The 25073-nt window shown below is 34.3% G+C and overlaps 1 protein-coding gene across 1 annotated transcript in view; it reads left to right on the plus strand.

Annotated features, from left to right (window-relative positions):
* The first annotated feature begins 6511 nt into the window (after positions 1–6511).
* The window catches only part of LOC136042209 (splicing factor 3A subunit 3-like), a 28575-nt gene continuing 10013 nt past the window's right edge, over positions 6512–25073 (plus strand). Inside the window, exons 1-3 of the mRNA XM_065727147.1 lie at positions 6512–6721; positions 13077–13124; positions 17095–17350. Of these exons, the coding sequence (XP_065583219.1) occupies positions 6626–6721; positions 13077–13124; positions 17095–17350 (400 nt within the window). The 5' untranslated portion in view covers positions 6512–6625. The remainder of the gene's footprint in view (positions 6722–13076; positions 13125–17094; positions 17351–25073) is intronic.

The following is a 25073-nucleotide window of genomic DNA, read 5'->3' on the forward strand; positions in this document are numbered from 1 at the left end:
AAATTTTAAGGGACATTCTTCCGAAATTATCAGTTTTTGACCCATAACGGAGGTCAGGGTGTTGACATCTACAAACCTGATTCTGTGCACTATAAAGAAATCTCTTAAAAACTTTTTCTCTATTTAGGGATTTCGAAGCATCTGTATGAAAAATACGGTAAACTTTGAAAACAGTCAATTTTAAAACAGCGCAAAATCGGTAAATCATTTTATCTCTCTGTATCACAACATTATACACTGCATAAAGTTCTTAACATAGGTACAGATCTGTTGACCCTCACTAGCAGGTGTCTTGATTTAAATGCTTACCGTTATTTGGCCAAAAAATTTTGGAGTTTTCTAGGACTCTTCTTTGTTAGTTGCTTGGCCTATTGCATGGTTTACTGTCTGATTACAAGGTAAACATTCAGGAATACTATTTGGTACTTACCAAGTATTATTTGTTCTATTCCCTCCTAGTTTTCTACCACCTTACGGTTGGAGTTGTTTTCTTCTATTTTATGTTGACCCTTCATTTTGTATTCTATTGTGACAATCTATCGCATAATGAATCGGTTTGCAACAATAATAGCATCGGAATATTTGTCTATATTGCCCGGCAATTTTCTGTCCCCTATGGGGTCTTTAACTCTTCCTATACATCTTTGACCTGTTATTGTTTATTCTACTGCTATCTGTATGAGGGCGTGGTTCTTGGTAATTACTTTGAGATTTTTTCCTCCCTCAGAAATCTAAGACCGTTATCTTCACGCCTTTTTTGGCTCACAATATTTCTCCACAAATATCACTCGCTTTCATTCTCTTTCACACGCTTCCATTCATCAATTAGATTTTCTGTGCTATTTACTGAAATTTGCACAAATTTTTTCATCGTTTCATCAATTTTCGTCTCCGTTTCTACCAAGGTAATAATATCCCGTTACAAAATTTTCAGGTTTCTGAGATAATGTTAGTCTTAGAATTTTTTTTTAGAAACTCTTGCATAAATTTATACAGTTTCACTCTTTGTATTGTCTCACCGCTTCCACTTTTGTTTATTTGGCAACATACTGACCGACAAATATTGTCAGCATCTTCCCGAATACTGGCTGAGGTGTTAAGCGTAACTAGCTAAATTTTTAGCCTTTCAGAAATACTTGTGTCGATAAGCCTAGTTTTGAAGAATTCAATTAGGGTGTTCATATCCTTGTTTTTTTTTCCTACTGACTCGAAATACTATATGGTACTTCTTCTTAATCAAAATGCTACGCAATTTTCTTTAATTTATCGTCAAGTATTTCTGTAAATTCGTCAACAATCTTTAATTTTCCAATGAATCATCTACATCAGAAACTCCTTCTCGTTCTGTTATAATTGTGCAATTTCAGCATCGTTGTCAGGAAAGTCATTTTGCTCTCTGCTCCCGGTGAGGTAATTTATTTCTTAATCTAAAGTTTTATTTACTCTTCTCGGCCCAGTTATTCATATGCCACCAGATGTAGTAAAGTGATATCGTGTGACTTTCAGAGGAAGTAAGTCTATAGGATGATTTAAAAAGTATGGTATCGTCCTTATTTAGGATGGGCCTGAACTAGTGAAATGAGTCGTTCCTAATGAACTTGTATAAGAAGTCCAAGATAAAATTGTGATTATTTTTAATGACTCAAGCAACAACGTTGCAAGGTCCGAGAATTAAACAAACTTGGTGCTGGAACTTTTGTTCAACATATTTAAGAGAACACAAGATATAACTTGAAACTATAAAAAATTACGGACACTTACAATAATTAAGCAGTCATTAGATTAAAGAAAAAGATATCCACAGAAAAAGAATAACAACTGAAGTCAGTAATAGTTTTATAAGATAGGCCCTACTAAACTTGTCACGGCTACATCAGGGTATAAGCCATGATATGGCTATTTCTCAATTTCCTCTCTAAGCCCAGATATATCCTAGGTTACATAATCTGTGGCTTTTTTACGATGAACTTCTAAACTCTTACCTTAGTAAAAAGCGGTAATTTCGAACCTCACAATTTGTATTTTTTGCGCCTTAATATTTTATTAATTTCTGGCTTAATTAGTCAGCTCACTATAATTACCTCTGAGGCTAGAAAGCTCCATATTCATATTTTTCTATGATAATAATTTTAGATCTAGTGGCTGCAGAAGTAAGAATTTCCATTAGATAGCTTTTTGGCCCTCTTTGAGCTATGTCCCTCTGTGCTAAAACTGGCAAAAGTTGCCACTGTTCTTGGGCAACTTTCATTTTTTGCTGCTGAAAAAAAATCTCTCAAACTTGCAACTTTTATTTGCATGAGCCTCTTCAGAATACGCTAAGAAAATTTGCATGTTCCAATTACCTCTAGAGAAAAGATCTAACGAAAAAACCCACAGAAATCTATATGTACTCCAGAAGTATCCCGTCCGCAAATCTAAAGGGTTCCCACCCCCTTCAAATCATGATCTCGACACTTTTTTTGAAGTTTCTTGAAGACACGGGTAACTGTTGCATAATAAGAGTAGCGTGACTTGTTAGACGTCATACCTTATTAATTTTTTAATTTTAAAAATCCAAGGGTGTAAGGCCAAAACCTTGAGAACCTTTTAAGACTTTTCAAGGCATTTAAAGACATTTTTTCTTCCAGACGTTTTCTCGAGACATTTACAGACATTTTAAGACATTTTTCTTCAAGATGTTTTTCAGGATATTTCCAGACGTATCAAGATGTTTTTAAGTTTATTTCTTTAAGACGTTTTTCAAGATATTTCAAAACATTTCAAGACGTTTTTTAACGCATTTTTCTTGAAGACAGTTTTTCCAGACGTTTCAAGACATTTCAAGACGTATTTTAAGACATTTTCCTTCAATACATATTTCAATAGGTTTCAAGACATTTCAAAACATTCTGTCAGACATTTTTTTTAAGGCATTTTTTTTATTCACCGAAATTTCATTTTCTTCAAGATTTTCCTCTACAAGATCTTTTTTATTTCATTGAGATTTCCTTTTCTTTAGTTTTTTTCCGTCAAGATATTTTGTTCAATATTTGTTCCTCAGGGAACCTTTATATTCCAAAGATTTTTGTCCGTTGTAGGAAAAGAACGTTAGATCAAAGATTTCCCCAGCGGTGTGATGCTGTAACCCCTTGTGCCAAGAAAGCCTTCGTAATATTATGATTCTGAAAATACTTTCTAGTGGAAATAATTCGACGAAACTATGGATTTTAAGTTTTCTATCTCTGGAAACATTCCAAATGGAAGAGGGAAAATCGATTACTCGAATAGGTTTACGAGATATTATTGTTTTACATTTAACACGCATATATGATTAATACATCATAGTTATGTAAATGCTTGGATCAATAACCTCACTTTTGATTTTCCCTGTTATCAGGGCTACGCATACAACACAAGAGTATTATTACTTAGACCTAATAGCGAAAATTGTTTTAACGAACCCATTGCTGAGGATCAATGACTTCTGAATAAACCCCGAAAATAAACCCAGGTAATTTCATACTTCTTGGTGGTATGGTCCTGGCATTTTTGAGCGGGAATTTTGGCTTGAAACGGCGAGTTCTGCTTCTACTAGCAAAAATAAGGAAACACAAGAATAAATACAGTAAAAAAGATTATGATAAAATACAAGGAATACACAAAAAACAATGCAAGAATGAAAAATAAGTATGCGAAATTACCGGTCTGTGACATTATGTGGCTGCCCCTAGGGAATGTCCATGGTACATATTATCATTTCCTAAAGCACTTTCAGACATATTTTTAATGAAAATGTAGTTCTCAAGTGAATTTAGGAAGTTTCTAGTTCAAAAAGTATTATTTAGGGTGTTTGGTCGTGCTCTTTCATGACTTAGCTTGTCTATGTTAGCTTTCTTGGTATTTCAAAGAATATTCTGGAAAAAGTTGTTTAATTCTACTTTTTCATGCTTTAGTCTGTCAGTTTTAGTTTTAATGGTATTTCCAAGCGTATTTCGGAAGTTTTTCGTTAGAAAAATACCGTTTAGGATGTTTAGTTTTGCTTTTTCCTGGTTAAGCTTGTCTGTTTTAGCGTTGTTAGTGTTTGCAAGTATATTTTGGAAGTTTATTGTGTGAAACATTAGGCTTAGGACGCTTAGTAGTGTTGTTTCGTAGTTTAGCTTTTCTGTGTTGGCTTTGTTAGTCTTTCAAAAAATATTTCAAAGAGTATTGTTAGTGTTTCAAAATGTGTTTCGGAAAAAAACTTGTTTAGTTCTGCTGTTTCGTGATTTTGCTTGTCTGTCATTGCTCTCTTGGTGTTTCCAGGTGTATTTTGGAATGTTTCCGTTTTAAACATAAGACTTAGGGTGTTTAGTTATCCTGTTTTCTGGTTTAGCTTGTGTGTGTTAGAGTTGTTGATGTGATGTGTTGATTCTCTCTATCGTGGTATTGATGACGTTATTACAAAAAAATTACACTATACGGAGCACAAATTCCTTACAGCATAAAATAAAAAAAAACAAGTTTTTTGAAATGAAAGTAAGGAGCGACATTAAAACTTAAAACGAACAGAAATTACTCCTTATATGAAAGGGGTTTTTCCTCCTCGACGCCCCGCTCTTTATGCTAAAGTTTTTTATTGTTTTAAAAAGTAGAGTTGCGAGAAAGAATCAAACTTTAGCGCAAGGAGCGGGGTGTCGAGGAGGAAAAGCCCCTTTCATATAAGGAGTAATTTCTGTTCGTTTTAAGTTTTAATGTCGCTCCTTACTTTCATTTCAAAAAACTTGTTTTTTTATTTAATTTCTGAAAGTTTTTGAATTAATGCATGTCTGATTTTGGCTCTCCGTACATAAATTATTAAAATGAAATTTGCATATTAATTCTTTTTTTGGCTAAATGGCTTTCTCTTAGTTTTGATCTGACGATTTTGAGAAATAAGGGGTGGAGAAGGAGGCCTAGTTGTCCTCCAATTTTTCGGTTACTTAAAAAGGCAACTAGATCTTTTAATTTTTAACGAACGTTTTTATTAGTAAAAAAAATACGCAGCTTAAGAATTAACTTACATAACAAACTTTTATATTTTTATATTTTTGATTATATATATGAGGGGGTTGGTCCCCTCGTTAATGCCTCGCTCTTCACACTAAATCTTGTTTTATCCCAATTCTTTAAGAATGACCCCTGAATCAGAAAGGCTGTAGAATAAATAGTTGAAATTACTTAAAAAATTTTTAGCATAAAGAGTGAAGTATTTATCTCCTCCTAAATACCTCGCTCTTTATGCTAAAGTATTTTTAGAACCCCTCATATGCGTAATAATCTCTGTTCGTTTTAAGTTTTGATGCTTCTCGTTTCTTTCAATTGAAAAAACGTTTTCATGTTTATATTTTCATTGTTTGTTTTTTTATAGTAATGCTAGAAAGTCCTGCGCCCTTTTGATTGAATTTCTCTTCCCCCATGAAATATTCCTCCAAGAAAAGATCCTCCCATATAGCCCCCTCCCCTGAACCCCACACCCAAACCAAAAAAATCCCCCTGATAACGTCGGTACACTTCCCAGTAACCATTACTGTATGTAAACATTGGCCAAAGTTTGTAACTTGCAGCCCCTCTCCCAGGGACTGTGGGGGGTAAGTCATCCCCAAAGACATAGTTATTATGGTTTTAGACTATGCGGAACAAAATGGCTATCTCAAAATTTTGATCTGTTGACTTTGGTAAAAAATGAGCGTGGGAGGGGGCCTAGGTGCCCTCCAATTTTTTTGGTCACTTAAAAAGGGCACTAGAACTTTTCATTTCCGTTAGAATGAGCCCTCTTGCGACATTCTAGGACCACTTGGTCGATACGATGACCCCTGGGAAAAAAAACAAACAAAAAAACAAATAAACACGCACCCGTGATTTGTTTTCTAGCAAAAATACGAAATTCCACATTTTTGTAGATCGGACCTTGAAATTTTTTCTAAAGGGTTCTCTGATACGCTGAATCCGATGGTGCGATTTTCGTTAAGATCCTATGACTTTTAGGGGGTGTTACCCCCTATTTTCTAGAATAAGGCAAATTTTCTCAGGCTCGTAACTTCTGATGACAAAGACTAAATTTGATGAAACTTATATATTTAAAATCAGCATAAAAATCTAATTCTTTTGATATATCTTTTAGCATCGAAATTCCGTTTTTTAGAGTTTCGTTTACTATTGAGCCGGGTCGCTCCTTACTACAGTTCGTTACCACGAACTATTTGAAAGTGAAGATTATAATATAGCCTTAAAAGGTTAGATAGTCCTATTTTTTGTAATATTTTAAGTTAAAATTAACTATTTATTTAATTTCTTCTCGTTTTAGGATTTATCTATTTGGCTTTCATTTTATTTAAATTAGTTTTGAATACGGCTCTTCAATTTTCTTTGATTTTACCTTTCTTTACATTTCTTTACCCAAAAACAGGCAGGTTAATTACTGTCATAAATAATTAAAGGAGCGAGTCGCTCCTTAGCGACGATGAGTCTGATGTTTCAGGTTGCTCCCAACAACAGTGTATGTCGCAACAACCTTGTTCTTGTGGTTACTCGAAGAATAGAATATATTCCTTTAGGTTGGAATCTGTAAAAATAAATCTTTGGAATCTATAGGAAAAGATACATCAAAGTAAAAATTGTAGATTTACACATGGAAACTTTATTGGAACTACAAAGGAGATACCATGAAGAACGGGAAAGGCTTATTCAAGGGATGGTAGAAGAAACAATGCTTAGGAAAAATTCTGTAAGTGTTGCCCTAATGTATGGCACTACATTTTGTTTTAACAGTTCCAATTAACAGACAAGGCGAAATAACAACCAACTTTTCATATCAACTTTGGACAGAAATCTAATAAAAATAGCCTAAATTTAGATCTTGGCTTAGTCTAAAGTAGCCTAGGCCTATGCTTAATAGCCTATAGTTTGGGATCACCAGTTTTACATGTAGTAACTTATCAGTTTTTTAAATGCCAATGTATATGGTTATGGTTTGCTCCTCTTTTACAGCTATGGAGCTAGGCCTATTACAGGGATTGTGTGTTTATTTGATTTCCTTTTTTATTGTTTTTTATTTTGGATAAGGCCTAGCCTATATCTGTCTATTTGGCCAATATACACTTTTTGAAGCTATTTACTAGTTCTTTGTAATTTTAGATAAGGTTTACAGGGTAAAATTATAGCAATTCATTTAACTGGCTTACCAATAAAGTGAACATATCACTTGATGCCTTTTTCTATGATAATTGCTTCTACCTTAAATTCAAATTTAATCACTTCAAAACCTAAACTAACCTTATTATAAATAATTATAGCACTGAGAAAATATAGCATTATCTTTTCAAAAATGATAGAAAAGATTATGCTGAGAAAACATAATATTATATTGTAGAAAATGAGTGATAAGTTGTACTTCAATTAAAATTCATCATTTTTAAGAGCTCAAAAAGTGCTTAAATATGAATTTGTGGTAGAAGCAATTATTATATTTATAGAGAACATAAAAAAAGGCATCCAGTGGTATGTTTGCTTTATTGGTAAGTCAGTTATGTGAACAGTCATATTTTTTTTTTTGAAAATTCATCACTTTTAAGAGCTCAAAAATTATTTAAATTTGAATTTGTGGTAGAAGCAATTATTATATTTGTAAAGAACATGAAAAAAGGCATCAAGTGGTATGTTTGCTTTATTGGTAAGTCAATTATATGAATTGTCATAATTTTTTGAAAATTCCTCATTTTTAAGCACTCAAAAAGTGCTTAAATCTCAATTTAAGGTAGAAGTGATTATTATATTCACAAAGAACATAAAAAAAATGCATAAAGTGGTATATTTACTTTATAGGAAAACCAGTTATATGAACTGTTATAATTTTACCTTTACTTTGCCAATATACACTTTTGAAGCTATTTGCTAGTTCTATGTGGTTTTAGATAAGGTTTATATTAACAAACTTCAGCTAGCTAAAAAAAAAAAACTTACATATATATTCAGAATTGCATCTTGAATCCAAATTTAACATGCATTTGTTTTAGAAATGAACTTTACCCCCAACCCAATATACCAATTAACTTATCTATTCTAACATAGATAAGGAGCATGAAAATGTCTTGTATAATTTGTTTTGTCTTAGAACTTTCACTTCTATCATAATTGTGTTCTGCCATATTCTAGAGACCCAAATCTGTTCTCTACCAAGGAACTCTTTGTTTGTGTTTTTATACTGTATGGTACATTAAAATTGTAACAAGCTCTATACATAGCTTTGATAAACCTACCTTGTTTTATCTAATAGCTGAGGGCTTCACTTGAAAGTTTCAGGGAAATTTTTCTTGCATCTTTTGTAGTTGATGCTCTATTTTTTTTTTTTTTTATAAAATAATTTTTCAAGCTTTAACATTTGATAAAATATCACTTCCATGGGGAGGGGATGTGAAATTAGCATAAAAACTTTAAAATACCCAGTTTTACCATGTAGGAGAGGAGGGGGGAGTTGTGGATGGTTGGCTGCTTATTTGTTTAGGAAGACTATACAGCCTATAAACAAATGCTATTGAAATGGTTGGGATGTAGAAAGATATAAGTATTTTGTGGTCTAGAATTTGCTATTCTATTTTTTTTATTTATTGATTTTTTTGTTTATATTTTGTTGGCTACCAGTCAAAGTCAGAAGTGGCCACTGTGCCCTGTTGGTAGGTAGATTAGGCAGTAATGTGGGGGCAGGTAGTTGCAATGTCAGTCCTTGCTCTGATCCCAATAGCTGGTAATTATTGCAACACAAATCTTTGCTAACTGGAATGTTCATCTTTCCTCTAGTAATATTCTTCCTATGTTAATTAATGTTTATCAACTTCAACAAAAGAAGGGAAAAATATTCTGAATCAACCAAATACTCAATAAAGTTAAGCACACAAGTATTTTTACATTATGTTCAGTTTTTCTAAAGGTCATTGAGCTTAGAATTTCAAAACTATGTATTTCATATTGGTAAGGGACCCTTTACTTGCTTCTGGGGAAAAAAAATTATATATAGAAAATTTCATGCCTAGGAAGATGACAACTCATCCTTCATTCATGTTCCTCTTCACTTTACCTTAAACTGCAGCTTAGAGCTATTTTAGATACTCCACTCAAATAAATTCAAAAATGGTACCATAATCATATATTTTCATCAATATGGTCACTTATCTCTGCATCAAGGCTAGAGTGATCATGTAATATTATTTCATATTTATCATTAAAGCAGAAGCAATAACCAAGTAAAGAAAAACTACTGTCAGAACTAGAGCTGATTTTTGTCTAGGTAAGATCCACTTTGTTAAATACATTGAAACTCTTCTGTCTCAAAACAGGCCTACCTGTTTTGTGTTCCTTCAAAACAGAAAAATCTTGAATTTGTTCATTTTTTACTGGTGTGTTGGTATGAACTTGGTACTTGCACATCTTCCATTTCTTAGCTCCAGAATTTTCTGGTAGGCTTGTGTGTAGTATATTATTGTTTTTGGACCAGTAGCCTTATGAGCAACTAAAGCAATTGTACACCATGGTTCTTCCTATGTGTGTCCTGGATTATCATCTGCATTAGTTGCACTATACAGGTTGTTTTATAGAGTGTAGGATGGTGTGGGTCCAAAAATAAGATCTGCAACTAGGACCATTGCTTACCTTAAGATAGTAGTAATGTTGTAAATCAACACTGACGGCCCAAGATTTATTGTCCTCCATTTGATTGTCCATCAGAAGGAGCATTAGTCTCTTCCAAGTGGGCTTCCTGTGCTGAATAAAGTATCCAAAAACACAATAAAGTCCTCACTTATAATTCATCCCTAAGAGCAAAAAATGAATGCCTGCACTTCCTAGCAGAGTTCCCTTCAGTGTGTTTGAAAGAATCTTTACCCCAGAAAAATCATGAATGGTGGAAATATGCCACCCTAAGTTGAAACAGCTGAACATACATTAACTAGTACACCTCTTGTAGGGATGTGATTCTTCCAATTACCTCTTTCCCTTCTCTCCAACTATTTTTTTATTGGGCTCTGAACTGTGGTGAGTTCATTCTTGGCTGTGTCCCTAACACAGCTTGGAGAACTGCCATATGTATGGAGCATAACCTTATATGTTTTAATAAAAGTGTTGATTACAGGTTTTTTAGAAGCAATTGCACTTCCATAACTTGTTACTTATGGTAATTGGAGAGACATAATTGGGTTACATCATAAGGAAGATCAAAGCCAATCCCTACCAGCTTATTTGGCTTCTTTATAATTTGGCATCCTTACCTGGTTTTTCTGCAAACTTAAATGGCAAGGTTCTGACTTTCCTGCTAAATTCTGTAATTAATATGCTATATCTTAATAGTATATTGATCTACATTTTCTTGTCTTCGTCCATGAAAACCTATCAAGTTTTATTCATTTAGAAAGACTGATCTTGTGTAATCTAATTAATATTGGTTGTGTTCACTCAGCCTTATACAAAACAAGAGCTAAGAGCTCATATGACACTTGTGACAAGGTCAGAAGAGCCAAGAGCTCATATGGCATGAGCTCTAGAAAAATTCTAAGAATCACTAGATTAATTTAAAAGGAAAATCAGAGGCTTAATGCCAGTCAGGGTTTAAAATAAGAGCTCTGAGATACAAGGTCCTTCTAAATATCAAAATTCATTAAGATCTGATCACCCACTTGTAAGTTAAAAATACCATTTTTTTTGTAATTCTTCTCTCCCTTCAGCCCCCCCCCCCAGATGGTCAAATCAGGGAAAACAACTTAATCAAGTCAATTTGTGCAGGTCCCTGACATGCCTACCAATTTTCATCATCCTAGCATGTCCAGAAGCACCATACTCACCAAAGCACTAGACCCCCTAACTTCCCCAAAGAGAGTGGATCCAGTCCGGTTACATCAATCACGTATCTACAACATTTGCTTATCCTAACCACCAAGTTTCATCCAGATCTTGGCACACTAAGCGTTTTCCAAGTTTTCTGGTTTCCCCCCTCAAATGTCACCAGATCTGGTTGGGATTTAAAACAAGAGCTCTGAGACATGAGTTCCTTCTAAATATCAAATTTAAAAATACCTCACGAATGGTCACCTGTTCTTAAGTTAAAAATACCTCATTTTTTTTTAATTAACATACATTTATATTTACAAGTGTAGCTTGATTTTGTATATGTTGTAAAGAAACACAAATCAGCAACAGTTGTCAAGTTTTTGCTATTAAACCTGTCTACTACTACTACTACTACCTCCAACTCCTCCAAAGGGAGCAGATTTGGTCCGGTTATGTTAATCATGTATCTAGTACTTGTGCTTATTCTTCCCACCAAGTTTCATCTGATCTCTCCACTCTTGTGTTTTCTAAGATTCCCTCCCCCCCCAACTCCCTCCAATGACAATGGATCCAGTCAGGATATAAAATAAGAGATCTAACTTACAAGGTTCTTCTAAATATGAAATTTTATTAAGATCCAATCACTCCTTTGTAAGTTGAAAATGCCCCATTTTTTCTAATTTTTCAGAATTAACCCTCCCCCCAACTCCCCCAAAGAGAGTGGATCTGTTCCGGTTATGTCAATCATGCATCTAGGACTTGTGCTTATTTTTTCCACCAAGGTTAATCCCAATCCCTCCACTCTTAAGTGTTTTCCGAGATTTTAGGTTCCCCCCTCCAACTCCCCCCAATGTCACCAGGTCTGGTCGGGATTTAAAGTAAGAGCTCTGAGACACGATATCCTTCTAAATATCAAATTTTATTAAGATCTGATCACCCATTCATAAGTTAAAAATAGCTTATTTTTTTTTCTAATTTTTCCAAATTAACCAGTAAATACCAAGTGCCATAAAAACTTCTGGATACAGCATTCTCCAGTAAGTTGTGGAAAGCTTGTCTTTGGACGTCTGGGCTAGTAATCCCATTCTCATTTTTTCTTCTGTAGTTTTTCTGTGTATGTTAGAAATCACTTAGGTAGCTGATGTCAGATCATATTATAACACACAATGTCTCACATTAAGTTGCTGTTCTAGAAGAAAATTATGGCCTGTTCACATTTTGGGACAGACTAAACAATCCATCTTACAACCCCCCCCCCCTAAAAAACTACTGAGGTGGAATATATCAAAATCATTTTATTTTGTTTGAGAATGTCTCTTTGATTTTTAGGGACCAAGGAGTAAAGCAAATTTTCAGTGGAATGATCGAAATAATAAAAAAAAAAAATCAAGAATGATTCCATAAACAGAGATACAGGTGAATTTGGATTGAATTCAATTTATGATAATTTACTGAGATCAAATAAAGTAAATTTCATTTTACCTAATAGCTTTGACCTCTGTCTGTCTGATATTTCAGATAAATCTAATGAACTAGAACCAAAAAGTTCAAGGAGAATTGCTTCCACTGTTGCATTGAAAAAAAATGTGAGCAATAAACTATATGTAATTAGTTTATTGGGTGTAAATTTTGTTGTTTTTATTGGTGTCTTTTAGTTTTACTGTTGATGATGGACACTGTATATGTGTCTGAAATAGTTAGTTAAAATGTTATATCTGTTTCACTGTTGATTAAAAGGTTTCATCCCTATTTTGAACTGTTAAATTTTCGCCATGGAAGTGCTGTGTGGTCTTTGAAGTTATCTGCTGAAATGGTGTATAGAGTGTTTCTTTTTTGAAAAGTAAAGAAGTTCATATGAGTAAATTAGTTGGCTCTTTTGTTAAGAAATCCTTGATCAGATTGCATGTCTCATTCTCTTTCACGACAACACAGAGTGAAACAGTAATTTCAGAAAAATTTATCAAAACAGTGAGGAGTTTGTCCATCTTTTCAGATCAAGTCTGTAGCCACCAATGTTTGTGGCACAACCACACTTCAGCTCGTCATGTAAAGTAGAAGTTCCTTTTTTGTGTTTCAGGCTGCTATATTATTGCAGGCCATGATTTAATTCCACTAATGGCTTTCTTATTTAGCGTAGTTGACTTGTTAGTTAATTAATTAGTGTCTTTTTATTTATTGCTCAATCTTTTGGCTTTATCTTTTACCATGTTTAACTTGCTATTCTAAAACTATTCTGGATTCAAAATCTTATTTTTCAATTTTTTCAGGTCAGAGAACAGTTAAACTCAGATCACAGGAAGAAGACATTAATTGATGTAAGTATCCTAATTTTCTTAGTGGTGTCCACAAATGATTAAAAAACAGGTCGTATTTAATTTGTCAACCAAGACCATCATCCTAATTTGATTCATATTTATATGAAATATTCTCAGCCAAAAAACAAGAAATCAACCATTTGTAAAGTGGTGCTGTACCTTAAGTCTGTAAGTTAAGTAATTACATTTTCTTTGATTAGCCATTATTTTTACTCAGTGTCGAACTTTCAGTTCAGCTGATATGCTTTTGGTAACAATCGAAGAAAGCATGAACTGTCACTGGGAACTTTTTTAGAAATTTCTTTTGTTCCTTTGTTGTTTTTTTCTCAGAAACACTGTGTTTGCTCAATTTCAGCATTTATTACTTGATTCAGATTTGTATTTGGGATCTTCGACTTAAATTTGAGAATTCAGCACTAAAACCGGGAATTCAGCACTGATGAAATTCTTCAGCACACTTAGAAGTGTTCTCGTTGGAACAGTTTTATTCATGTGTCAGAATACTTTAATCTGGGCCCCTGGGGAAAAGAAAAAAAAACAAACAAATAAACATGCACCCATGATTTGTCTTCTGGCAAAAAATACAAAATTCCACGTTTTTGTAGATAGGAGCTTGAAACTTCTACAGCAGGGTTCTCTGATATGCTGAAACTGATGATGTCATTTTCGTTAAGATCCCACGACTTTTAGTGGGTGTTTCCCCCTACTTTACTAAATAAGGCAAATTTTCTCAGGCTCGTAACTTTTGATGGGTAAGACTAAACTTGATGAAACTTATATATTTAAAATCAGCATTAAAATTCGATTCTTTTGATGTAGCTATTGATATCAAAATTCAATTTTTTTGAGTTTTGGTTACTATTGAGCCGGGTCGCTCCTTACTACAGTTCGTTACCACGAACTGTTTGAAAAGCATAGGACCTGGCATGCCATGATTATGTACTTTTTACCTTTGGCTTTTGTAGGGTTGAATTTGTATGTACCTTAAAAAAGGGTTGAAAGTGGTTTGCGAAGTAGTTCGTGGTTTCCTAGGGAGGAAAGTTAGAAACACAGCTAAGAGTATTTGTGAAAACACTTTAAGCTTAGTAGGAAAGCGGGTGAATTTGTGCAATAAGTATTTAAGTGTTAGATCATATAAAAATGAGACGAATGTAAGGAAAGTAGGGAAACTGGGAAAATAAGACTTAAGCATGTGTGAAGTGGAGGCCATGGATAAAACTGCTGAAGATGTGCAAGATCCTACCAGACAACATAATGGTAAAATATTGTACTGGTATTTTAAAAATTTGAGAGAAAACAGTAAATCTGGATTTGTCCCAGTTAAATTTAGGAATGAGGCCTCAATTAGTGATAAGGAAAGTATTAAAGAGAGATATGTAGAATATCTTGTGAATGTGTTAAACTGTGATAAAGTTTCAGGAAATCTTACAGAGAAGAGTGAAAAAGTTGTTGAAGATTTATTTTGCAAGGAAGAGTCAGAGACAGCACTAAAAGGATTAAATATAAATAATAACACTTCTGGTGCTGATATTGTAGTAAATGAGTTCTTGCTGTCTCTGACTCTTCCTTGCAAAATAAATTTATGGCACTTTAGATCCCCCCCCCCCCATTAGATCATTTAATGATTACCCGTTTAGAGCACCCGTTAGATCCCCCCTCCCCCCAAAAAATATAACAAACCTAGTTAGCTTCAGGTGGGGGGATTAATATTTAGCTTCCCATTCTTGCCATGTACTTTGCCAGCTATTTGATGTTACCAGCCTTAGCTGAGTCATGCAGCTTAACATCTAGTTTATGAAATACATCCAGCTGGCATTGAATCCCAGCTTGACATTCTTCTTCTAGATGGCTTCTTGTTCCTCAGCCATCTCACATTATTGGAAAATTGGAGAATCAGTTCTTTAGATGGGGTGAAAAAATTTCCAACGCCTATAATTGCTTTACTAACTATTTGTATTTCAGACCTGTTAGAATATTAAAGTAATTTAGTCAGTGGGGGGCTAAACTTTGGGACCACATGCTTTTTTTCTTTACTTCCCACCTTTCTTTGCCAATTTGCTGCACCATAGTTCCATATCCTTGCTTCTACTTTCCAAAAGATCAAAGAGATGGGAATGAAAAATTCCCATAGCATATCAGTGATGTCTTAGCCTCAGCTGCTTCATCTGCAAATTCATTACCTGTGACAGAGTGTCCTGGAGCCCATAACATTGTAATTTGATTTCCATTGGATGCTAGTCTGTTTAATGCTTCATAACATTCCAACTCACTTTTGTGCCTGCTCTTCATATTCTCAAGAAGCTTGAGGCATGTTTGGCTATTAGTTAAGATACATATATCCCCAATTAGGCTTTATGTTTGCTTCAGTCTCTTAGGCTTCTGTTCGATTCTAACAATTTCAGTCTCCAAAGACCAAAGCCAACCTCCCTTGGTGATAACTTGCTATATTCTTCTTTAAACTACAAATATTCTTGTATATCATTTTTTTCAGAAGTTCTTCAACTAACCTCCTCAAAGATTATGTTGTTATTCTGGTGAAGTAGAACCATCTCTTGCTTCACATCATTTCTATCCAGTTTAGCAATCTGAAATTGCCTTTCTGGTTGTACTGGCAGGACAATGTTATTTTTCGGCATCTGCAGCTCGCTGCACCTAAGCAGCACTGAGCTGCATGTGTGCCCACATGGCTTTTGATTTTCCGATTTTGTATATGCTGTCTCTGTGTCCATTGGTCAGTGATCTGCACCGTGACAGCAGTTAATTTTTTTTTTCCTCAAGAAAAATTTTCTGTAGCGGAAAAATTGTAAAAATAGCAATATTGCCCCCTTCTTAAATTCTCTAAGCATATCTGCTCTGCCCCATTGCCCAGTTTAATATTCTTTTCTGTGACAATTTTCATAAAGTAGTTGGAATCGATAAATCAACTTTTTTATTATTTAATATCAGCTACTGACAAAAAAACACATAAAAAACAAAGTCATCCCCTACAAATGCTACAGCATCATATGGAGAGGAGAGAAATCAAACAATCCACAAAAAGAAACTCCAGGCACTAACTTAACTCAACTCCTTCCTTAACACACGTCAATCAAAATAAAATACTAATTTTAACAATTTGATACTTTTTTATTCTATAAATTATGTACCCTGTTAAAATCATATTTAGAAAACGATTCATTCTTCAACAGCCTTTTAAATTCACCTAATTCACTACTTTTAATTTCCTCGTTTAAATACGAATTCTATAACTCAGCTCCTCTAAAAACAAAAGAAAACCCAGACGTAGACGTATCCAAATTACTAGCATAAATTTTGTGCATTAACCTTGTCCCATGGGAATGAACCTCATTAACTTTTGTGAACACACTTCGAAAAGAAGCGGATTTTGCCTGTGACCAAATTATACATGAAAATACCAGTATAAAAATCGCGGAGAGCAGCCGCTGGAACTATTTTCAACTTAACATGAGCTAGAAAGGGCTGAAGGCTGAAACAATGAACTGTGTTGTAACCCAAATTTTAGGGCAGTTTAAAACTATTGTTTGATATATATATATATATATATATATATATATATATATATATATATATATATATATATATATATATATATATGTATATATATATATATATATGAAACACAATGAGAAAAAATTGGTTAAGTTTCTTCCATATTCAGATTTTATTTTTTCTAACCATCAGCTAATTGCAATAGAGGAAGAAAATGCAACTAATAACAATTACACAGTCATTACTCAATAGCTAATCAACTATTTGATCCTTGAAAGGTTTAGTTTATTCTCCATTTCAGCGTTTTGATTGTGTATTAACATTTTAATTTAGTGTCAATGGAATTGTGATTTTGATAATAGGCCTACCAAATTCATAAAGCATCTAATACTGTTTTTATAGCGTAAATGATGCTATACTGATAAGATTAAGTTTTTATTTTTATGCATCTATTTTTTAGCGATTTTCTGAAGTGACAAGCAACTTGAAAGAAGTTTACGAGGATAATGATGGTCTTCGTAAGCAGGAGTTGTCAGCACTTTCTGGGCCAAACGAATTTGCTGAGTTTTATTCTCGTCTCAAACAAATCAAAGACTTTCATAAGAAGTATCCTAATGAAATATCAATACCCATGTCTGTAGAATTTGAACAAATGAAGAAGGAGAGGGAAAATCCTCCAGAAGACCTGACACTAGTTCAGTTTTCAGATGAAGAAGGTAGGCTGTATAAAGCAAGCTGGCTTTTCGGTTGTTCCAGCTGTTTTATTTAGACAAATTAATTCAACAAAGATACATTAGTCCCCAACGATGAGCAGAGCCGTTTAAGTTGAATATACTGACAAAACACGCATTAATATCTTCATAATTACGATGGGGAAAAAAAAACCTGACTAATGAAAAATCAAAACATAAGATATATAGAAATATTGGGCCCTTGGGGTACGAGGGGCTATCTCGACATAGGCACATCGTAAAAACAAATTTACAAAATATAATTGATTCCTCATGTTCTATCATCATAAGTCAAAAAACAATCTTTAATACTTCCTTTCTCAACTTCTGCTGAGATTGCCGTGTTAATTTAATTGGAATTCTACCTTTTGGCTTATATTTGTGTTAAATTAACGGCAATTGATATCTTATTGGAAATCTAGACCTTCCAGAACTAACAGAAGAAATTTTGTATGTTCCGTCACGCCTAAAGACCAAAGGAGGTTGCAGAATCAGCAGATATTTTTATAAAATAAATACAAAAAAGCTTGTATTTAAAGTGTAATATCGAAACATTAACTTCTTTTATCTGTTTCTAATCTAACAAATCCAAGAAAAAAAAGGTTGCGTCTCTATTTCTGCTGAATTTTCAAAGTTTGACAGTTGATGTAAAAATTTTCAAATATTATTATTATTATTATTCATTTATTTCCCGTTAAATAAAGATACAGACGAAGTAATCTCTAAAGATAACAAAGAGAAACTAAGGACACAAACACACATTGAAGATTCAAATAAATTACAAAAAACTCTTCATGATATTCTCACTGCCGTATTTTGGAGCAACCGTAGTGGTTCTAAGTGCGTCCAAGAGGATTGGGATAATAATAAATTATTTTTAGGATTGAAAACGGAAAATGTTATTTAAAAGATGCTTGGATCCAACCCAAAACGAACAGAAATTACAAATAATAACCGAATAAAACTCAAAAAGAATAGAAACTAAAATGAACAGGGCTCAAAACCCCTATGTCTTCCAAAGGTCAAAATATAATTTACACTTTACTAAAAAAAACAAATGAATATCAGTTTGAAAATACAAATGAAGGTCAGTGTACTGTCAGTTTAATATACATAAGCTGATACTTATTTGTTACAATGTTAATAAAATTTGATTTAGTAAAGTTATAAAAGTGAAAACATTTATATCTTTTTATGGCGCTTGGTAATAACCAAGTGACATAGCAATTGCAAATTCTGTCGGTCTGTCGGTCCTGGTTTTGCTACTTTAGGCACTTCCAGGTAAGCTAGGACGATGAAAATTGGTAGGCGTATCAGGGACAGGACCAGATTAAATTAGTTATAGTCGTTTTCCCGATTTGACCATCGGGGGGGGGGAGTGGGGGCCCTGTTAATTCGGAAAAAATAGAAAAAATGAAGTATTTTTAACTTACGAACGGTTGATCAGATCTTAATCAAATTTGATGTTTGGAAGGATATCGTGTCTCAGAGCTGTTATTTTAAATCCCGACCGGATCTGGTGACATTGGGGGGGGGGGGGTTGGGGTTGGGAGGGGGAAACGTAAAATCTTGGAAAGCACTTAGAGTGGAGGGATCGGGATGAAACTTGGTGGGAAAAATAAGCACAAGTCCTAGATACATGATTGACATAACCGGAACGGATCCGCTCTCTTTGGGGTAGTTGGGGGGGGGGAGGGTTAATTCTGAAAAATTAGAAAAAATGAGGTATTTTTAACTTACGAACGGGTGATCGGATCTCAATGAAATTTGATATCTAGAAGGATATCGTGGCTCAGAGCTCTTATTTTAAATCCCGAACAGATCTCGTTACATTGGGGGAGGGGGGAGTTGGGAGGGGGAAACCTAAAACTTGGAAAACACTTAGAGTGGAGGGATCGGGATGAAACTTGGTGGGAAAAATAATCACAAGTCCTAGATACATGATTGACATAACCGGAACGGATCTGCTCTCTTTGGGGTAGTTGGGGGGGGGGTTAATTCTGAAAAATTAGAAAAAATGAGGTATTTTTAACTTACGAACGGGTAATCGGATCTCAATGAAATTTGATATTTAGAAGGATATCCTGTCTCAGAGCTCTTATTTTAAATCCCGAACAGATCTGGTGACATTTGGGGGGGGGGAGAGTTGGGAGGGGGAAACCTAAAACTTGGAAGACACTTAGAGTAGAGGGATCTGGATGAAACTTGGTGGGAAAAATAAGCACAAGCCCTAGATACATGATTGACATAACTGGAACGGATCCGCTCTCTTTTGGTTAGTTGGGGGGGGGGGGTTAATTCTGAAAAATCAAAAAAATGAGGTATTTTTAACTTACGAACGGGCGATCAGATCTCCCGTTCGATATCGTCATATCCCGAACACAATACCCCGAAGGATATCGTGTCTCAAAGCTCTTATTTTAAGTCCCGACCGGATCTGGTGACATAGGGGGGAGTTTGGGGTGGGGGAACCTAAAATCATGGAAAACGCTTAGATTAGAGGGATGAGGATGAAACTGGGTGGGAAAAATAAGCAGGAGTCTTAGATACGTGATTTAAATAATTGGAACGGATCCGCTCTATCGGGGGGGGGGGGGGTTAATTCTGAAAAATTAGAAAAAATGACGTATATTCAACTTACGAAGGAGTGATCGGATCTTTATGAAACTTCATATTTAGAAGGACCTCGTGACTCAGATCTCTTATTTTAAATCTCAACCGGATCTAGCGTAATTGGGGGGGGGGGCAGCTGAGGGGAACCGGAAATCTTAAAAAATACTTAAAGCGGTGAGATCAGGATGAAACTGGATGGGAAGAATAAAAACCTGTCTAAGACACGTGACTGACATAACCGGACCGGATCTGCTCTCTTTGGTGGAGTTGGGGGGGGGGGGGGTAATTTTGAAAACTGAGGTATTTGTAACTTACGAAATGGTGACCAAATCTTAATGAAATTTGATAGTTAGAAGGATCTTGCGCTTTAAAGCTCTAATTTTAAATTCTGACCAGATCCGGTGACATTGGAAGGAGTTGGAGGAGTAAACCGGAATTCTCGGAAAACGTGAAAATTGGGGTATTTTTATTTTACGAATAGGTGATCGGATCTTAATGAAATTTGATATTCAGAAGGAACTCATGTCTCAGAGCTCTTATTTCAAATCATAACCAGATCTTTTGACATTGGTGGGAGTTGGAGGGGGAAATCTTGGAAAACACTTGGAGTGGAGGAATCGGGATGAAGCTTGGTGGATAGAATAAGCAAATGTCCTTGATACGCGATTGACGGAACTGTACTGGATTCGCTCTCTTTGGGGGAGTTGGGGGGAGGGGTTCAGTGATTTGGCAAGTTTGGTGCTTCTGGACGTACTAGGACGATGAAAATTGGTAGGCGTGTCAGGGAGCTGCACAAATTGACGTGATAAAGTCGTTTTCCCAGATTCGACCATCTGGGGGGCTAAAGGGAGAGGAAAAATTAGAAAAAAATTATGTTTTTATATCATACGTGTGGGTGATCGGATCTTAATGAATTTTGATATTTAGAAGGACATCGTAACTCAGAGCTCTTATTTTAAATCCTGACCGGCATTAAGCCTCTTATTTTCCTTTTAAATCAATCTATTGATTCATAGAATTTTGCTAGAGCTCATACCATATGATCTCTTGCCTCTTAGCTCTTCTTGCCTCGTCACAAGTGCCATATGAGCTCTTAGCTCTTGTTTTTTCAGTGAAGTGCAAATTATGTTCTGGCCTTGGGAAGGCATAGGGGTTTTGTGCCCAACAATGTGAATTTCTGTTCGTTTTAATTGTCATTTGGTTATTTATTGTAATTTCTGTTGGTTTTTGTTTTCATTTATTTATCGATGCTAATTTGTGGCACGCTTGGTAGATTATTTGGTTTTACTTAGGCCCATTTTTGGTTTAATGGAGTTGTTTACTTGTCTTTGAAAAACTTATTTTTGTGGAACAAATTTTTTAAAATTAATTTCTGCTCGTTTTATATTGGCAAAGTCTTTTCAGGGAAAAAGAAAATAATAGTTTAAATCTTTTAGTTTTTTTTTTAAAGAATTTGAAATTTCGCCGGCTATTTGTAGGCTACAGTGGAGACAATTTTTAACAACTTACACCCTTTTAAAATCTGGACACAAATAGTAGGGTTGAATTTAGTTTTATACCCCCTCTAGTTAACCTTAAAAATAAAACATGATACCATTCGCAAGTAAATCTATCTGTGCTCTTTGACAGCAAGGATACACTTACACTCTTTTGATTTAGTTAAATTTTGAGAGCAGAAGTAGTAATAAAAGTGGCCCTGAAAGTTTGAATATAATACCCTTAGTCGTTCTTGGGATACTGCTTAGATGTCTAATTGGAGTGCTTTTTGATTTAATCAGACAACCTTCAGTTTTTAAACATAATGGGCAAATTACATAACTGTGGGGGACTGACCTACACAATAGCCCTAGAGATACAGTTACAAGACCATTCAGCTATGCTAGACAAAATGACTATCTAATATTTTGATTGGAGGTGTTTGGAAAATTATGAGCTAAAGAGGAGGGATGATTGCCGTCCAATCACTTTTGACTGTTAAAAGTGTACTAGAACTTTGAATTCGTAATTAAATTAGCTCCTTTAAAATATAAATGGTATTACTTGCTATGATAAAGCAGCACTGCCTGTGGTATTGATTATTTACCCTTTTAATACTTGCATGCGTTTAGTTTCTTCGTTTAATTGCAACCCCCCTAAACTTTTTAACTTAATGCCCTTAGTGTTATTAGCTACAGTAACCCGTAGAAGTAGTATCAAAAGTATACACATAATTTTTTCTGGCTAGTTCAAAATCTATCACAACTTACCCTGAAAGGTCTAACTTAATAGTGTAAGCCGTTATTGTGATATTACTTTGTCGTCCTATTGACAATCTACATGATCATAGTTTGTTTTTATTTAGTTCAACATCCGCCTAAATATTTCTTGAAAGCTTCACTTTAATACCCTTAGCTTGTCTAGTATCAATAGTTCTAGTAGCATTAGTAGCAGTATGCAAATAGCACCCTTATTTTCAACATCCCCTTTAACACACGATGAAAATCTTAACTTAATACCATCAACCGGTCCTGAAGCATCCCTGATACTTTTTCTTGACAACGTATATGGGTATAGTTTGTTTCAATTTATTTCAATACAGTTACAACATTGCTTAAAATTTTCGCCTGAATACCCTTAGTTTTCAGAAGTTATAGTAGAAGCAGTAGAAGTAGAGTTGATACTAGTAGCCTTAGCTTTAGTAGCAGTAGTAGTAGTAGTAGCAGTAATAATAATAGTAGCTGTAGTTATAGTCTTAGGAGTAGAAGCTGTAGTATTACGATGAAAGTATTATCTTTTGGTTAGTCCAACATCCCCCACAACAAGCGTTGTAACTTTTAATTTCACACGAAACTGTTCCAAAGATGTTGTGCCCTTTTGACAACCTGCATACGGATGGCAGGTTGTCATCTGTACAACAGGATTTTTCATAAATATGCTCTGAAAATTTCACCTTCGTACCCTTAGGTATTGTTGTAATAGCAGTCACAGCAGTAGTAAAACTACTCAATTTCATATAATTTGCATTGCGATGGTATTGTCGATTTTCTCTTTTGATAACCTGTACATTCATATACTTATTCAATTTTTCATCTTAATGCTCTTAACCTTACAAGTAGTTGCGATAGGATTGGAAGTTCCTTCAAGTCCATATCGCCCTTTTCGCCAATATCGTTCTTTACTCAGGCAACGCTATTGCCATGGCTATGAAATGATCAATATGATTTCGAATTGATAATAGAAGATTAAGAAAAAGACCTAAAAAACAGTATGATTGGACTCAACTGATTTTATGCTCACCAAATTGAAGCTCTTGACAAGATACTTTTTGAAAAGTATATTTTGACCATAAGACCATAAACCACTAAAACCATAAATTTAGTTTTCAGGAAACTCTGTATTGTAAGACTCTCTATCTATTGTAAGAAACTCTGTATTGTAAGAAACTCTGTATGTAAGACAGATCAATGATTAATAGAACTACCACTTATAATCAAACTTTCAGTTGATGTAGATATATCCTTCCCTTTAACAGATATAGCAAAAAGACACCATTTCGAATTTATTCTCTGTTAAAAGAATTGCAAGGCCAATATTATCCCACAAGCAACACGGAAGACCATTAACATCAAAAATAAAAGTGAACCTAATATTAAATGTCGAGGTACACCAATATCATCAAGGTTATTTTAAGTAGACAATTGTCCATTGAAATCTACCCTTATTTTACTTTCATAGAGATATGACTGTATTACAGCTGAAACAAAGCAGATTCTATTTGATAGAGCTAGTCTAATAGAGGATGGAGGTAGCAAGGGTATAAGAGAGATACTTTTGAATTATATTATGTAGGTGAAGAAAGATGACAAAAAGAAAATACATTGATGACAAAGGGAGTCAAGAATAGATATGGATAAAATCTCTGAGTAGACACAACCAGAATTCTTTTGGGGTACCTTATGGTACTCTTCTTGCCCAATCATCGCAATTTGCGAAAGCTGGAAGCTGAGTAGAATAGTGAGTTAGATTACTGAATCCAAACTGATTTTTGGTTAAAAAATATTTTATTTTAATAATTAGAAATCCTTTTGTTCAAAATTTCTTCTAGTACTTAGGATATCGGTGATAAAATTGCAATAAGACGGTAATTATTTATATCAGATTTGTCTGATTTTTTATATACTTGTATTACACACGCAATTTCCATATATTAGGAAATATATCTTAACAAGTGCATGAATTAAGAATATGAATGAATGGTTCAAAAATTACGCTTACAATGCTTTTCAATAAATAACCCGAAAGTTTATCATATCCTAATGCATTACCATTTTTTAGATTCTTAATAACCTTTTAAAATTATGTATAAGTAATCTAGGCCAGAAATAGTTGCATATTCAGTGGGAGTTGTATATTGCGTATGGAACCTACTAGACGAAAAAATCCACTTCTGCTGAAGCTAGAGATGATCCAATACTATTAAAATCATCACTAAGTATCTTAATAACAGCTTATGGTCCTCTAACTTCTTTACCGTCTATATCAAATAGCACCTCAGGATGCGACAATTTTTTATTCCTACCAATTTTTTCTTTGACCATATTTTAAGTTTTCTCAGGAGAATCTGAATTTTAAATGGGTGATTGAGTAGGTGTTCACAGTGCAGTTCCACATTCATTTTGGGCTCAAATATAAATTATGAAAAATTTTTTTTAGTAATTTTCGGTCAATATTGTTATCTAATTCAATATTAGATAACCCTTTCCTATTGCCTTTTTTTGGATTTTATTGAATTTTGTGTTACATAGTTTGCGTAAGATAGTGTAAATAAACAAATTTTAAAATTCCTATCTTAGCATATCGCTCGCAATAATGACTTATGCTGGCTGATGACTCTCATCATGGTATGTCTGGGTGGACGCTACTCTTTCTAGCTTTTATATACATAGAAGATCATTTAAAACTGCTAGAACATTAAATGAAAAAAAAAAAAAAAAAAAACACGCATTGCTAACATTGCAAACTAGCACAGCACTGCAAGTTTTATGTTTGATCTTTTTTTTCTTTTTTTTTTAATGTATAGCTTCCTTCGCAATGCTTTTGCTAAGGCTGTTAAGCG

This window comes from Artemia franciscana, chromosome 2 (genome assembly GCF_032884065.1).
Source record: "Artemia franciscana chromosome 2, ASM3288406v1, whole genome shotgun sequence".
In the NCBI taxonomy this organism is placed as follows: Eukaryota; Metazoa; Arthropoda; class Branchiopoda; order Anostraca; family Artemiidae; genus Artemia; species Artemia franciscana.